This window comes from Erythrolamprus reginae, chromosome 3 (assembly GCF_031021105.1).
Source record: "Erythrolamprus reginae isolate rEryReg1 chromosome 3, rEryReg1.hap1, whole genome shotgun sequence".
Taxonomy (NCBI): domain Eukaryota; kingdom Metazoa; phylum Chordata; class Lepidosauria; order Squamata; family Dipsadidae; genus Erythrolamprus; species Erythrolamprus reginae.
The window spans coordinates 9,506,156-9,523,353 of record NC_091952.1 but is presented as its reverse complement, the minus strand read 5'-3'; the positions used below and the strand labels follow the sequence as shown (position 1 = coordinate 9,523,353).

Below are 17,198 nucleotides of genomic sequence, written 5' to 3'. Positions count from 1 at the left end.
GGTAGGACAAGAAGCAATGGGTGGAAACTAAACAAGGAGAGAAGCAACTTAGAACTAAGGAGAAATTTCTTGACAGGTACAACAATTAATCAGTGGAACAGCTTGCCTCCAGAAGTTGTGAATGCCCCAACACTGGAAGATTTTAGGCAGATGTTGGATAACCATTTGTCTGAAGTGATGTAGGGTTTCCTGCCTAAGCAGGGGGTTGGACTAGAAGACCTCCAAGGTCCCTTCTGTAATTCTATATTCTATATGATAATCATCACAACATGTGGGCTTTGCCATACGCTGATTCCTCTTGCATTTGTTTTTGTCTCCTGCAAAATTACTGTAGTTATCTTTTTAAAAAAAGCAAACAAAACTGTCAACTGCACTATTGCTTGGCCAAATTGACATCTGACTTAGAAATCTCCCACCCCCACCCACCCAAAAAATTAAAAAAAAAAATCCCAGAGAGAGACAGAAAAAAAAGATTCCTCCAAAGAAAGCAGACGAGTCTCTGGCTTCCTTCCTCAGATTTCAAGAATTGTGCTCGGATCTTCTTCGCAGCCTCTCATTCGACCATGCGGAGATCCAAGGTCAGTCTCCGATTCCTGTTTGCAGTTGAAAGGTTTCGAAATTTGCTTTGCGACGTGACCTTCTGGGTGTATTGGAGGGGGTGGGATGGGGTTTTTCTCAGGATGCCTTTTGCTGTAATAGGATTTGACCTGAGAACCGTTTGGGCTTCCTGACTTTATCGCTATTTAGGAGTGAAAGGAGGCAGCGGAGAAATTTTTGTTCTGCAATGATATTCTTTGCTTGAAATGTGGCCGGTCCCTGCTGCAAAGGTTATGGTTTATTTTTATTTATTTATTAACAAGATGGTAAATGTGCTTACATCGGGCTGTTGCAACCACAAACTCTTAAAAGAGTTTTTAAAAACTTTTAATTTTTCTTATAATTGCTTTAATAGTTTGGACTATTTTTATTGCTTTAAAATGTTATATATATATGTATTCCAAACTTGCAAAGAACTGATAAAGAAATAAAGGGAGAGAAGTATAGATCTATTTCAAGTTTTTTAGCTTTCGTCAGCCAAGCCATACTCTTCTAGGATTCGAACCTGGGCTCTTATGCCTTGGTAGGCAGTGATTTTTCCTCTAAGCCACAGGTTCTATTCTCTTTTATCAGCTGAGCCGGAGAAAGAAATATATATATAGAGAGAGAATATATATTGAATCAAATACAATGGAATGGAATGGAATAGAATAGAATAGAATTTTATTGGCCAAGTGTGATTGGACACACAAGGAATTTGTCTTGGTGCAGATGCTCTCAGTGTACATAAAAGAAAAAGATACATTTGTCAAGAATCATGTGGTACAACAATCAATGATTGTCATAGGGGTCAAATAAGCAATGAAGAAACAATCAATATTAATAAAAATCTTAGGATACAAGCAACAAGTTACAGTCATACAGTCCTAAGTGGGAGGAAATGGGTGATAGGAATGATGAGAAAAACTAGTAGAATAGAAGTGCAGATTTAGTAAAAAGTTTGACAGTGTTGAGGGAATTATTAGTTTAGTAGAGTGATGGCATTTGGGAAAAATGTTCTTGTGTCTAGTTGTCTTGGTGTGCAGTGCTCTGTAGTGACATTTTGAGGGTAGGAGTTGAAACAGTTTATGTCCAAGATAAGAGGGGTCAGTAAATATTTTCACAGCCCTCTTTTTGACTTGTGCAGTACACAGGTCCTCAGTTTTTCCTGCAGTTCTGATTCTCCTCTGAAGTCTGTGTCGGTCTTATTGGGTTGCAGAACCAAACCAGACATTTATGGAGGTGCAGATGACAGACTCAATGATTCCTCTGTAGAACTGTACGAGCAGCTCCTTGGGCAGTTTGAGCTTCCTGGTTTGGTGCAGAAAGAACATCTCCCCCGGGCTTATATAGTTTATGTATGGTATGATTGTGTTGTATGATTTTTAAATGGTGGGTTTTAGATAATTGTTAATATTAGATTTATTACATTGTTTTCGGAGAGGGACTGCATACAAATCTAATAAATTATTATTATTATTAAATTATACCTGACCAAAATTTTTCTACTGGTTCTGCATACCTGACCATTTATTTATTTTTTGATTTGATTTGATTTGATTTGTATGCCACCCCTCTCCCTAGACTCGGGGCGGCTCACAACAGACCATACTGATGTTCTAGATACTGTATGTAGCGGAAGACAAATCCATCCAGGCTCAGATCCCATGACATCTGAGAAGGAACTAATTAAGTCTGAGCCTGCTGAGAAAGCAAATATTAGCTGTCTATTTGGGAAAACTAAATTGCAACCGATATTTATTAATTTTTTTCTTGCTGACAGTCCTGGGGCAACGGTGTAAGAAGTGAAGAAAAGTGAAAACCCTGCTCGAGGGGGCAACTTTTTCCCCCACAACTATTTCAAAACTTTTGATAATCCTAGCCCTGCCATTCACGCCCCATCACCCATGGCAGATTCTGCCGGGCTGGATCAAGATGTCTGTCGAATCTCCTTAGAGAATTGGCAGTTTGCTCTGATCTCTTAACTTCTGTTATCCACTGCGGGGCCAGATGAAAAATCTATGCTCAGTTTGAACTGGTGACCTCTCCCTTTTAAGAAAGCATGCGAGGGAAAGGATTGGCCCTCTCTTTCAGCCCAACGCACCTGACAGGATTGTGGTGGTGGGGAAAAGAGGAAGAGGAAGGAAAGAAAGAAAGAAAGAAGGAAGGAAGAATGGATGGAGAAGGAAGAAGGGAGGGGGCGGGGAAGGAAGGAAGGGGAAAAGAAGGAGGGAAAGAATGAAGGAGGGGAGGAAGGAAAGAAGGAGGGAAGGAAAGAAGGGGGAAAGAAGGAGGGAAGGGGAGGGAGGGAGGAAGGAAGGAGGGAAGGGGAAAAGGAGGGAAGGGGGAGGGAAGGAAGGGAAGAAGGAAACAAGGGAGGGAGAGGGGAGGAAGCAAGGAAGCAAGGAAGCAAGGGAGGGAGAGGGACGGAAGGAGGGAGGGAATGAAGAAGGAAGGAAGGGGAAAAGAAGGAGGGAAGGGGAGGAAGGAAGGAAGGGGAAAAGGAGTGAAGGGGAGGGAAGGAAGGGAAGAAGGAAGCAAGGGAGGGAGAGGGAAGCAAGGAAGCAAGGAAGCAAGGGAGGGAGAGGGAGGGAGGGAAGGAGGGAAGGAAGGAAGGGGAAAAGGAGGGAAGGGGAGGGAAGGGGAGGGAAGGAAGGGAAGAAGGAAGCAAGGGAGGGAGGGGGAGGAAGGAAGGAAGGAAGGAAGGGGATAAAGAAGAAATGAGGGAAGGAGGGAAGGAGAGGGAGTAAGGGAGGCTGGTGTGTTGGCTGACTTGAGTTTATAAAAAAATAATGACCGCAAGATATAAATCAGCCCGAAACACAGCTGAGTAGCTTTGCAAAGATGGGGCAGCTATGGGAAAAATGGGGCATAGAGAGTTTGTTTCATGCCAACCTTCTTCCGTTCCTTGATCTTCATGTCCTCCACGGATCCTAGGAGGCAAAATGAGGACAGTTGCTCAAACTAAACACTTATGGATGCTTATTTTCTTGTATTTATGCAGGTTGTCCCGCTGGGCCAGAATTATTTCTGGATTTCTTGCCTGGTGCTTGCAGGTTTTATCAGATTACAGGTATGCGGTCAAGGTAAGGAGCTGACGCCTCTGGAAGTCGAACGTTGGAACTGTGATATATGGATGTTTGTCCAGAAGTGGGTTTGGATCAGTGAAGGTTACCTCGTGGCCGGCACTACTGGTGGGGTCCTGGTGACCTGTGCTGGTGCAGGGGTGTCTGGCATGCACTTGCACATGACGGTGCAAGATTCGGCTTCTGCGCATGTACAGAAGCGAAATCTCAAGTGAGGATGCTCTAGCATGTGCGGTGTTGTGGTTAGCTCTGGCCCAGCTCCTGCCCCAAGGACTGTGGATGTGGGGGAGACATCCACATGCTGCAGGCCTGTTTTGCCCCTGGTGGAATCTGATGATGAAGGCTCCTCTGACCAAGAAGACATGAGTGACAGGGAGGAGGAGAGTGTGGCAGACAGCTCAGAAGGAGATCAATTATCTAGCTCCTCCTTGGATTCAGAACAAGAGTTAATGATACAGCCACGCATGCGGAGAGCGATGCATAGGCAGCAACAACTGAGAGATTATTATCAAAGAAAATGAGGCCACCTGTGGTTGGGTGGGGCTGTGATGATTAGTGAGGCTGCTATAAATAGCAGCCTGTGGGTTTGGCCCTTGTGGAGGATTATCTGATCCTGCTTTACTGACTTTGACCTTTTGTGTGCTGATTTTTCCTTGCGTTGAAACTAAACCAGAGCAAAGTGTGTTTCACTTTGTGAAAGAAGAAGGACTGTGAATTGCCTCACAGCTGCAAGTTAACTATCACAGAACTGATAAGGGACTTGTACCAATTACCAGTTTGTTTGGAGACCAGTGCTCTTTGCTATACCAAAAGAGGGCTTGGCTTAAGTGAATTTTCATTATAAAGAACATTGTTTTGAATTTTCAAACATGTGTGTGTCTGAAATTGGTACCTGTGAATTTTGGGGAGGATTCTACCAGAGAGCCCGACAGAACACGCGGAAGCAAAAACACCGCCAAAAATCAGTGAAATGTCACATGTGTGACTGTCCTCACATGAGATTTCGCTTCCTGCACATGCGCAAACCCCAAATCTCATGAGGGCGCACGCATGTAAGCATCTAAATTTTTCCTTTCGGGACCCAATACTGGTTTGATAGCTTCGCTGTGCCTCATTTTGAGTGTGGTGCTGTGTTGTCTTAACTGTCCTTCGATACGGTACTTTTGGAGATGTGAAATCTAAATAGCAGCAAATAAGGGGAGACTAGATGGACCATGAGGTCTTTTTCGGCCGTCAATCTTCTATGTTTCTATAACAGTAGGCGAAGGTGTGGTACACAGCCCTTGTAGAGAAATTCCAGGTCAATCTATTTATTTCTTTATTTATTGTTAGAGTTGAAAGGGACCATGCAGGTCATCAAGTCCAACCCCCTGCCTGAGCAGGAATCCTAAAGCACCCCAACCAAGTGGCAGTCCAATCTCCTCTTAAAAGTGTCCAGAGTTGGGGAGTTCACAACCTCCGCAAGCACGTTGCTCCACTGGTTGATCGCTCTGACCGTCTTCCTTACTTCTAGGTTGAATCTCTTCTTGGTCAGCTTCCAGCCATTGTTCCTCGTTTGGCCCTCTGGTGCTCTGGAGAATAGAGTGCCCCCCTCCTCTCTGTGGCAACCCCTCATATACCTGTATACAGCTATCACGTCCCCTCTGGCCCTCCTTTTCTCTAGGCTATCCATGCCCAGTTCCCCCAATCTCTCTTCATAAGTCTTGGTTTCAAGTCCCCTAACCATTTTGGTTGCTCATTTGCTAATTTAACATTATTTAAGTTTATTAAAGGCTCAGCAACGGCAGACGTTTTTGAACAAGTTTTCTTTACTGAAAACGGCGGATCCAAAATTATAAAAAAAGCAAAAACATATTTGCCCCCTTGTCCATTTAAAAAAAAATAATTTTGGGATTGTGAAATAATTTGTGGGGTTTTCCTATCTTTTTGTGTGCGTGTGTATCTGTTGATGGATTGTTGTACGTTGATGGATTGTATGTGTATAATTGTTTTTAGTTATATATCAGAGGGGAGAGAGCAGCAAATGAACATTGGAGCACTAGTCCTTATTTATTTATTTATTATTTATTTATTTATTCAATTTTTATGCCGCCCTTCTTCTTAGACTCAGGGTGGCTTACAACATGTTAGCAATAGCACTTTTTTAACAGAGCTAGGCTATTGCCCCCACAATCTGGGTCCTCATTTTACCCACCTCGGAAGGATGGAAGGCTGAGTCAACCTTGAGTCAGTGATGAGATTTGAACCGCTGACCTTCAGATCTACAAGTCAGCTTCAGATCTACAAGTACAGCACTCTACCTGCTGCGCCACCCTCTTTATTCATTCATTCATTCATTCATTCATTCATTCATTCAATCATTCAATCATTCATTCATTCATTCATTCATTCATTCATTCATTCATTCATTCATTCGATTTATATGCTGCCCCTCTCTGAGAACTCGGGGCAGCTGACAACATATAAAAGAACAGCACAATACAAATACAAATCCAATTAATATGAACCCCTAATCTAATCTAAAATCCCCATTATTAAAAATCAATCATACCCACTCAGCAACAACATACACTCGTCAGCCATGGGGCTAGAATCTAATGGCCCCAAGCCTGGCGGCATAGATGAGTCTTTGGACTCTTGTGGAAGGCAAGCAGGGTGGGGACAGTGCAAATCTCCGGGGGGAGCTGATTCCAGAGGGCCCCCACAGAGAAGGCTCTTCCCCTAGGCCAGGGGTCTCAAACTCGCAGCCCACGGGCCAATAGTTTGCGGCACCCACCTCAATATCAAAGTTTAATGTTAGTGCGGCCTGAGTTTGATACGAATGGCACTTTTCAGTGTTGTGTGCAGACTGGATGAACCTACCAATCATGGTGGGGTACACTGATCTCAGAGGCGGGACATCAGCCGGGCATATTGCGAACTTGCGCTATTACCCTGGGCTCAGAAACGGAGGTGGAAATTGCAGAAAAAAAGTGGAAAAGACGCATCAGCTAAAGTTTAACCGCTAAACACTGAAACAGTGACACCAAGTGAAATTATACAGTATATTACACAGCCCCAAACATGTGTTTTTCAAAACCTGTGTTGAAGAGAAAGGTTGGTGATGAGCACAGATAATTTCAGGAAAAGTGGGAAGTGCAATATTTCTTTGTTGAGCAGAGGGACATCCTGATTTGTGTCTTATTTGCACAGAGAAAGTTGCGGTGCACAAAGAATGCAATTACAATTGTGCCCAGAAACCAATCAGCAGCCAATGCAGTCCTCAGAGTGTTGGAGAAACATGGGCATGCCTAGGAAAACCCATGACCACTTGCGCAGCTGCCTTATCCCATTATAGAAGCCTGATCTTGAGGGGGGGGGATTTTTTTCCTGATCATTCTCACTTATTTTGCCTGACTATTTGGCCCATTTCTTTATTTGGTTATGGATTTGAGAGAAAACACTAAGAATGGACTTTTCTATGAAATGCAGTGCTCCAATGAATTAAAATCTCAAATTTGCCATTCCGCTGCCAACATTCTTCCCGGTCTGTTGTGTGACTCCTAGAGCGACCACCAAGATCTGGGATGCAAAAGAAGAGCGGAAAACAATTTCTGGCTTTATTAACCAAATAATTCCTTCTTTGTCTCCCTGGCCAATGAAAAACTCTGCCTGTCTTTGCACGGCGTCCTTCACAATGGAAGGTTCTCCCACTTTGCTTTGCTCAGAGCTTCTTCTGAATCTCAGCTTTGTTTTCCCGTGAAACACAATTTCCTTCCAGGAAGCTAGAGGACTATCTCCCAAAGGTCAAAGATCACAGATGTGGAATGGAGTCGCTTACTGTGGTCCTTTGGAAACATTGTTGGATTCCGATGGTCGGGTCCTCTGATTGCATTTTATGGATGACATTTCTGAGTTTTGGAGGGTGGGTTGTGGAGTTGTGGCTGGCCCCTAATGCCTGCTGTTGATGACTTGGACTTAATCCCTGGATTAAGCCCAAGTCCAGGTTCCTAAGAGGCCAGTAAGGGGCGTACATAAGTGCACTGGTGTGCCTTTCATCCCCTGTCCAATTGTCTTTCCTTTCTCTCACTTATCATATATATTTTCTTTCTTTCATATATCCTCTCCTCTAAGTTCACTTTACCCTTATATATATTACTACATGTCTATTTTTCTTCCTATGTATTTGTGTATTGGACAAATGAATAAATAAATAAATAAATAAATAAAATAAATTTGTAGCTGGCTGAAGCGTAGACATCAGAGGGTTGTTGTTAATGGCAAGCATTCTGAGCAGAGCCTGGTTACAAGTGGTGTGCCAGAAGGGTCTGCTCTGAGTCCTATTCTTTTTAATATGTTTGTGAGGGACATAAGGGAAGGTTTGGTGGGGAAGGTTTGCCTATTTGCCGATGACTCTAAAGTGTGCAATAGGGTTGATATTCTTGGAGGCATCTGTAATATGGCAAACGATTTAGCTTTACTAGATAAACGGTCAAAGCAATGGAAACTGCAGTTTAATGTTTCCAAATGTAAAATAATGCACTTGGGGAAAAGGAATCCTCAATCTGAGTATTGTATTGGCAGTTCTGTGTTAGCAAAAACTTCAGAAGAGAAGGATTTAGGGGTAGTGATTTCTGACAGTCTCAAAATGGGTGAGCAGTGTAGTCGGGCAGTAGGAAAAGCAAGTAGGATGCTTGGCTGCATAGCTAGAGGTATAACAAGCAGGAAGAAGGAGATTGTGATCCTGCTATATAGAGCGCTGGTGAGACCACATTTGGAATACTGTGTTCAGTTCTGGAGACCTCACCTACAAAAAGATATTGACAAAATTGAACGGGTCCAAAGACGGGCTACAAGAATGGTGGAAGGTCTTAAGCATAAAACGTATCAGGAAAGACTTCATGAACTCAATCTGTATAGTCTGGAGGACAGAAGGAAAAGGGGGGGACATGATCGAAACATTTAAATATGTTAAAGGGTTAAATAAGGTTCAGGAGGGATTTTTTTTTAATAGGAAAGTGAAGACAAGAACAAGGAGACACAATCTGAAGTTAGTTGGGGGAAAGATCAAAAGCAACGTGAGAAAATATTATTTCACTGAAAGAGTAGTAGATCCTTGGAACAAACTTCCAGCAGATGTGGTTGGTAAATCCACAGTAACTGAATTTAAACATGCCTGGGATAAACATATATCCATTGTAAGATGAAATACAGGAAATAGTATAAGGGCGGACTAGATGGACCATGAGGTCTTTTTCTGCCGTCAGTCTTCTATGTTTCTTCTATGTTTCTATGAAAGTGAACACAAGAACAAGGGGGCAAAATCTGAGGTTAGTTGGGGGCAAAATCAGTAGCAACATGAGAAAATATTATTTTATTGAAAGAGTAGTAGATGCTTGGAACAAACTTCCAGCAGACGTGGTTGGCAAATCCACAGTAACTGAATTTAAACATGCCTCAGACAAACATATATCCATTCTAAGATGAAATACAGGAAATAGTATAAGGGCCGACTAGATGGATCATGAGGTCTTTTTCTGCCATCAGTCTTCTATGTTTCTAAAAAAAATTCCATCATTTTTTTCTGCTTCTGTCTGTAAAGATAATGCTGGTTTTTTGCAGGGTCAAACCGCCTGAAGCTAACGGTCCTTTCAGAAGACAGATTGCAAATGAAGTGGAAGGAAAGCGAAGGAAACACCAGCGGGTACAAAGTTCGTGTAAAGCCAATGGCAGGTATAATACTGTAGAAATCCAGCAGAGCTGCTTCTTTCAGAAATATACCAATTTTGAAGGGGGTCTCTCTCAACATCTTTGGATTTTCACTTTTAAATACGATGAATAAACCTACTGTAATTTTTTTTTAAAAAATATGATTTTAAAAATTAAGCGTTTAAATCATTTAAATATGAGCCAGCAATATGTAGCCAACACAGTTCTAAGCTGCATAAACAGAGGCAGTGATAATAATAATAATTAATAATTTATTAGATTTGTATGCCGCCCCTCTCCGAAGACTCGGAGTGGCTCACAACAAACGATAAAAAACAATATTATACAGGCACAAATCTAATATTAAGAAAAAACTAAAATCCCTACCATAATTAAAAACCAAACAGCACATACATACCAAACATAAATTATAATAAGCCTGGGGGAAAGGTGTCTCAAATCCCCCATGCCTGGCGGTATAAGTGGGTCTTAAGTAGTTTACGGAAGACAAGGAGGGTGGGAGCAGTTCTAATCTCCGGGGGGAGTTGATTCCAGAGGGCCGGTGCCGCCACATAGAAGGCTCTTCCCCTGGGGCCCGCCAGACGACATTGTTTAGTCGACGGGACCCGGAGAAGGCCAACTCTGGGATTCGTGCGGTAGCAGGCGGTTCCGGAGGTATTCTGGTCCAATGCCATGTAGGGCTTTAAAGGTCATGACCAACACTTTGAATTGTGACCGGAAACTGATCGGCAGCCAATGCAGACCACGGAGTGTTGTAGATACGTGGGTGAATCTGGGAAGCCCCACGATGGCTCTCGCAGCCGCATTCTGCATGATCTGGAGTTTCTGAACACTTTTCAAAGGTAGCCCCATGTAGAGAGCATTGCAGTAATCGAACCTCGAGGTGATGAGGGCATGAGTGACTGTGAGCAATGACTCCCTGTCCAAATAGGGCTGCAACTGGTGTACCAGGGAACCTGGGCAAACGCCCTCCTCGCCACAGCCGAAAGATGATGTTCCAATGTCAGCTGTGGATCGAGGAGGACGCCCAAGTTGTGCACCCTCTCTGAGGGGGTCAATGGTTTCCCCCCCCCCAGGGTAATGGACGGACAGATGGAATTGTCCTTGGGAGGGAATACCCACAGCCACTCCGTCTTGTCTGGATTGAGTTTGAGTTTGTTGACACCCATCCAGTCCCCAACAGCCTCCAGGTACCGGCACATCACTTCCACTGCTTCGTTGATGTGAGTGATGGGCTCCTATGGGAACGATCAGAAACACAGTTCCGGTAGCAAAATTTGGATCTCCACCCCAGAGCACCCAATTTGCACTGAAAGATGTTGAAACAAAACATCTTTCAGAAACACTGATTTATTAACCAGAGCATACAAAACCTTTGTCAGACCTATTCTAGAATATAGCTCAGCTGTGTGGAATCCACACTGCATATCAGATATTAATACAATCGAAGGTGTCCAGAAATACTTCACAAGAAGAGTCCTTCACTCCTCCTCACGTAACAAATTGCCCTACTCCTCCAGACTGCAAATACTAAATCTACAAAATTTACAACTACGTCGTCTCTGAACTGATTTAACTGTTGTTCATAAAATCATACATCATAATGTACTCCCTGTCAGTGACTACTTCGCCTTTAACAACAACAACACAAGAGCACGTAATAGATACAAACTGAATGTAAATCGCTCCAAACTTGACTACAGAAAATACGATTTCAGCAATAGAGTGGTCACTGCCTGGAACTCATTACCTGACTCTCTTGTTGCTTCCCCCAACCCCAAAATCTTCAACCTTACATTATCTACTATCGACCTCTCCCCTTTTTTAAGAGGTCTGTAAGGGGTGTACATAAGTGCACTTATGTGCCTAATGTCCCTGTCCTACTGTCTTATTATCCTTTCTATTACTACGTTCTACTTATGCTATGCTATGCTATGCTATGCTGTGTTATGTTCTGTTCTGCTGGCGTGTCTCAACCGCCTGTAATTACAGGGTAATTAGTCCAGGAAGACAGAAACAGCTCCCTTTTTAAATGTCAAAGGGATTTTCTGGTACACACAAGGCACAGGTTAAATGCAGTCCAATTGCTCACCCAATAATTGGGAAATTGAGTCCAATTCTAAAGTCCAGAGAGTCCACACACACAATCCTGAACAGCAAAAACCATGATCTTGATGAAACAATGAATCAGATAAACTGCCATGAGGCTAAAACACCAGGCTGCACTTTTTTATGTAGCACTAATTACAGCAGCCCCACCCAACCACAGGTGGCCTCATTTTCTCTTGTAATAATCCTTCAGTTATTGTCTCCTATGCATCACTCTACGCATGCGTGGATGTATCATTAATTCTTGTTCAGAATCCAGGGATGATACAGATGATTGATCTCCTCCTGGGCTGTCTGCCAAACTCCCCTCTTCCCTGTCACTTACGCTTCCTTGGTCAGAGGAGACTTTGTCGGCAGATTCTACTGGGAGCAAAACACGCCTGCGGCATGTGAATGTCTCCCCCATATCCACCTCCACACTCCTTGGGGCAGGAGCTGTGCCAGAGCTAACCACAACATGTTATGTTATGTTAATATGTACTATAATACTATACTTGTTTGACAAATAAATAAATAAAATAAATAAATAAATAAATAAAATGCATAGGCCATGCCCACAGTGTGGTAGTAAAAATTTTGGTAGCCCAACACTGAACAGAGGGATAGAATCATGACCACGGGAAGTGTTAATACCATTTTATAAGGTCTTGGCAAGGCCAGAGTTGGAATACTGCATTCAGTTTTGGTCACCACTATGTAAAAAGATGTGGAGACTCTAGAAAAAGTACAGAGAAGACCAACAAAGATGATTAGGGGACTGGGGCACATTTCTTGCACAAATTTTTATTCACAAAATTGCTGAACTTCCTTTTAGAATAAAATTGGCATTTATAGTTACATTTATTTAATTCTGTTTTCAAAATAGAATATTTTATTATTTTATTAATAATTAATTAATATTAATTACATGAGAAATGCATTCTCAATTCAGATCGCTGTTCCCACATTTGACCTTGGATAAACCTAAACCGACTGTTATCTCCTTTATCTTTAATTCGTTTAAATTTGGAAAATATGCAGAGATGCCATTCTGGACCCTTCAGCAAATTACAGATGTGCAAAATCAGATCTAAACCTACTCTGACTATGTCCCTGAGGGTGCTGTAGCTTTCCTATGGAGTCATTCAATGTGAAGTTTAATTCTAGTTGGTTAAATAAGCCAATAACACACCAGAAACTGACAAAGCAGTGAAAGGCGCTCATATTTAACACACAAAGCTGAATTTAACTTAATGCAAAGTCAAATGGTCAATAGATTTAATTTTAGGCTAGCTATGGAGTTTCTGGAACAGGCAATTCCCACCTCTGCCATTTTTTTTTCTTCTTCTTCTTCTTCTTCTTCTTCTTCTTCTTCTTCTTCTTCTTCTTCTTCTTCTTCTTCTTCCTTCTTCTTCTCCTTCTTCTTCTTCTTCCTTCTTCTTCTTCTTCTTCTTCTTCTTCTTCTTCTTCTTCTTCTTCTTCTTCCTTCTTCTTCTTCTTCTTCTTCTTCTTCTTCTTCCTTCCTTCTTCTTCTTCTTCCTTCTTCCTTCTTCTTCTTCTTCTTCTTCTTCTTCTTCTTCTTCCTTCTTCTTCTTCTTCTTCTTCTTCCTTCTTCTTCTTCTTCTTCTTCTTCCTTCTTCTTCTTCCTTCTTCTTCTTCTTCCTTCTTCCTTCTTCTTCTTCTTCCTTCTTCTTCTTCTTCTTCTTCCTTCTTCTTCTTCTTCTTTTTCTTCCTTCTTCTTCTTCTTCTTCTTCTTCTTCTTCTTCTTCTTCCTCCTCCTCCTCCTCCTTCTTCCTCCTCCTCCTTGTTACTGTTATTGTTATTGTTATTGTTATTGTTATTGTTATTGTTATTGTTATTGTTATTGTTATTGTTATTGTTATTGTTATTGTTATTGTTATTGTTATTGTTATTGTTATTGTTATTGTTATTGTTATTGTTATTGTTATTGTTATTGTTATTGTTATTGTTATTGTTATTGTTATTGTTATTGTTATTGTTATTGTTATTGTTATTGTTATTGTTATTGTTATTAATTAGATTTGTATGCCACCCCTATCCGAAGACTGGGCAGCTCACAACATAATACACAATGTACAAATCCAATATTTAAAAAAAAGATTAAAACCCTTATCATAAAAAATTAATCACACAACCCAAGCAAACCATACATAAATCGTAGTAGCTAGTGGGCATATCAACTTCCCCATGCCTGGCGACATAGGTGGGTTTTTAAGAGCTTACAAAAGGCAAGGAGGGTGAGGGCAGTTCTAATCTCTGGGGGGAGTTCATTCCAGAGGGCTGGGGCCGCCACAGAGAAGGCTCTTCCCCTTGGTCCCACCAGACGGCATTGCTTAGTCGACGGGACCTGGAGAAGGCCAACTCTGTGGGACCTCATCGGTCTCTGGGATTTGTGCGGCAGAAGGCGGTCCCGAAGGTATTCTGGTCCGATGCCATGCCATTATAGTTTGCCAATATGCAGTTATTTGGAAAACTACTTATCTTTGTGTCTGGAAACTAGGCAAGCAGTAGGAGTTCCCTGTGACAAATAAATATTGAGGGAAGGCAAGGAGACTGTAGAAATACTAGCAGTAATGGGTTGCTAGCCAGTATGTGCCACACTGCATACCGATAGCGAAAATGTAGCTGCACACACAGCTCTGGGTGACCGGCTGGCGGGTGCATTCATCCGAGTAAGATTTGGCTTCTGTGCATGCACAGGAAGCGAAATCTAGCGAGAGGACATGCACATGTGTTATTAACTGTGATTCTTTGCTTCTGCGCATGCAGAACCAATTTACGTGACACAGAGTGAGGACGCCGGGCAGTGTGATCATTCACAATCTGTCTCTGTCTGTCTGTCTGTCTGTCTGTCTGTCTGTCTGTCTGTCTCTCTCTCTCTCTCTCTCTCTCTGTCTCTTTGTGTGTGTGTCTGTCTGTCTGTCTGTCTTTCTCTCTCTCCCTCTCTCTCTCTTTCTCTCTCTCAGTCTCTCTCTCTCTGTGTCTCTCTCTATGTCTCTATTTTTCTCTCTCTCTGTGTGTGTCTCTTTCTCTCTCTTTTTCTCTCTCTGTCTTTCTCTCTCTCTTTTCTCTCTCTCTCTGTATCTCTTTGTCTCTATCTTTCTCTCTCTCTCCCCCCCTCTCTCCTTTTCTCTCTCAGTCTCTCTCTGTCTGTCTCTCTGTCTCTCTCTGTGTGTCTCTATCTTTCTCTCTCTGTGTGTGTCTCTTTCTCTCTCTCTTTTTCTCTTTCTCTTTCTTTATCTCTCTCTCCCCCTCTCTGTGTCTCTCTGTGTCTATATCTTTCTCTCTCTCTTTTTCTCTCTCTCTCAGTCTCTCTCTCTCTCTCTCTCTGTATCTCTCTCTGGCTCTATCTTTCTCTCTGTGTGTCTCTCTCTCTCTTTCTCTCTCTGTCTCTGTGTCTCTATCTTTCTCTATCTTTCTCTTTCTCTTTCTCTTTCTCTTTTTCTCACTCTCTCTCTGTGTCTCTCTCTATCTCTATCTCTGTCTCTCTGTGTCTCTATCTTTCTCTCCCTCCCTTTCTTTTTATCTCTGTCTCTCTCTGTGTGTGTCTCTCTCAATCTTTCTCTCTCTGTGTCTCTATTTTTTCTCTCTCTCTATTTTTGTCTCTCTGTCTCTCTCTGCCTTTCTGTCTCTTGGTCTTTCTGTCTCTCTACCTTTCTTTCTGTCTCTCTCTTTGTGTGTGTCTCTCTCTGTCTCTCCCTCCTTCTCTCTGTTATGGGCTGTAAAGCATCCATTCTGCCTCCATTGTAAATCCGAGAGGTTGTTAATCATCTGCTTGTAAGTCGAGGACTTTGATTAGATGTTTAAGCTATGATTTGTACATTGGTGAATTTGTTTATTTTTGTGTCACTCTTCCACCTATTGCAGGTGACTCTGAGCAGGAAGTGATGCTGAAAACCAAGATGGCGAAAGCAACGGTGGGTGGGCTGAGTCCCACCAAAGAATACACTCTGCAGATCTACATCCTTAATGGATCCCAGGAAGCCCTCTTTGTCAAGAGGAAGTTTATGAGTAAGTGTGGTTTCTGCTTCCTTCTGGTGCGTGTACTTTACCGTTGGCCATGCTGGCTTTGAGCTGGGTTGTTTTTTTGCAGACATCTCATCACCCAACTAAGTAACACCATCAATGGTAGAAGGGAGTGAGGTTGTGGGGGGAGGATAGGAAAAGGAGGAAGACAACTATGGGGTTGAGCTGGGTTGTTTTCTTACAGATGTTTCATTACTAGTGATGGGCCAACCGAACCCACACAATTCGGGTCCATACCGAATTTTGCGGTGTTCGGTATGCCGAACACGAACCTGAAATTTTTTCAAACTTCGGGCAAAGTTCAGTGTCGTGTTCGGCATTCGGAGCTTTGATGTCACTGGCAGGTTGCTAAGGATGCCAAGGTGGTCACTTCCTGGATACCATGGAATCCAGGAAGTGATCACCTTGGCATCCTTAGCAACCTGCCGGTGACGTCAAAGCTCTGCCCCCGGAATCTCTTCGTGGGAGGGATTCCCCGTTCGGGTTCGGGTTCAGGTTCGGTTTGGGTTCGGCCGAATTTTGCCTAAAGTTCGTCCGAACTTGCCGAACCTGAACACCGTTGGGTTCGCCCATCACTATTCATTACCCAAGTAGGTAATATTATCAGTGCTAGAAGGGAATGAGGAAGGATTGAGGAGGAGGAGGAGGACTGAGGGCTCCTTGGTGCTCTCTGAGCTTGGTTCTATTCTTGCAGACATTTCATTACCCTATTAGGTAACATCATCAGTACCAGAAGGGGGTAGGATTGGATTAACACTGTTCATATACTAGCATCTTGTTCTGTCAGTGTTGGTTGGGGTGTTCTCAGTGGCTTCTTGATCAGGCTGTTGTTTACAGTTTGGTTGTATGTTAAGAAACTACTGGGAACACCCCCACTGATACTGACAGGGTAAATTAGGGCCTCCGTCCGATTTGCTTGATCTCTGGACTATCTTCATTTCGGCTGTCACAGTTGAAGAACTGAAAAACCACTCCCAGGCCAGAAGCCACAGAAAGCATCCAACCAGTATGCCGGAGAAAGGAGGAATTCTACCAGTGGAAGTCACTTCACCAACGTCAGATGAAACTTCAACTTTGATAGGTATGAACAGTGTGTCTGTGTTTGTGTGTGTTTATGTGTTTATGTGTTTGTGTATTTATTTATTTATTTATTTATTCATTCATTCATTCATTCATTCATTCATTCATTCATTCATTCATTAGATTTGAATGCCGCTCCTCTCCGTAGACTCGGGGTGGCTAACAACAATAATGAAACAACATATAACAAATCTAATTTTTAAAATAATTAAAAGACCCTTATTTAAAAAACCAAACATACACACAAACATACCATGCATAAATTGTATAGGCCTAGGGGGAAGGGAATATCTCAATTCCCCCATGCCTGACGACAGAGGTGGGTTTTAAGAAGCTTACGAAAGGCGAGGAGGGTGGGGGCAATTCTGATCTCTGGGGGGAGTTGGTTCCAGAGGGCCGGGGCCGCCACAGAGAAGGCTCTTCCCCTGGGGCCCGCCAAACAACATTGTTTAGTCGATGTGTCCCGGAGAAGGCCAACTCTGTGGGACCTAACTGGTCGCTGGGTTTCATGTGGCAGAAGGCGGTCCCTGAGATATTCTGGTCCGATGCCATGAAGGGCTTTATAGGTCATAACCAACACTTTGAATTGTGACCGGAAACTGATCGGCAACC

General features: G+C 42.7%; 1 protein-coding gene across 1 annotated transcript in view; it reads left to right on the top strand.

The window, feature by feature from the left end:
- The first annotated feature begins 563 nt into the window (after positions 1-563).
- The window catches only part of COL20A1 (collagen type XX alpha 1 chain), a 198,750-nt gene continuing 182,115 nt past the window's right edge, over positions 564-17,198 (top strand). The window contains exons 1-4 of the mRNA XM_070744283.1: positions 564-578; positions 3,581-3,662; positions 9,264-9,374; positions 15,348-15,491. Coding sequence (XP_070600384.1) covers positions 564-578; positions 3,581-3,662; positions 9,264-9,374; positions 15,348-15,491 — 352 coding nt within the window. The remainder of the gene's footprint in view (positions 579-3,580; positions 3,663-9,263; positions 9,375-15,347; positions 15,492-17,198) is intronic.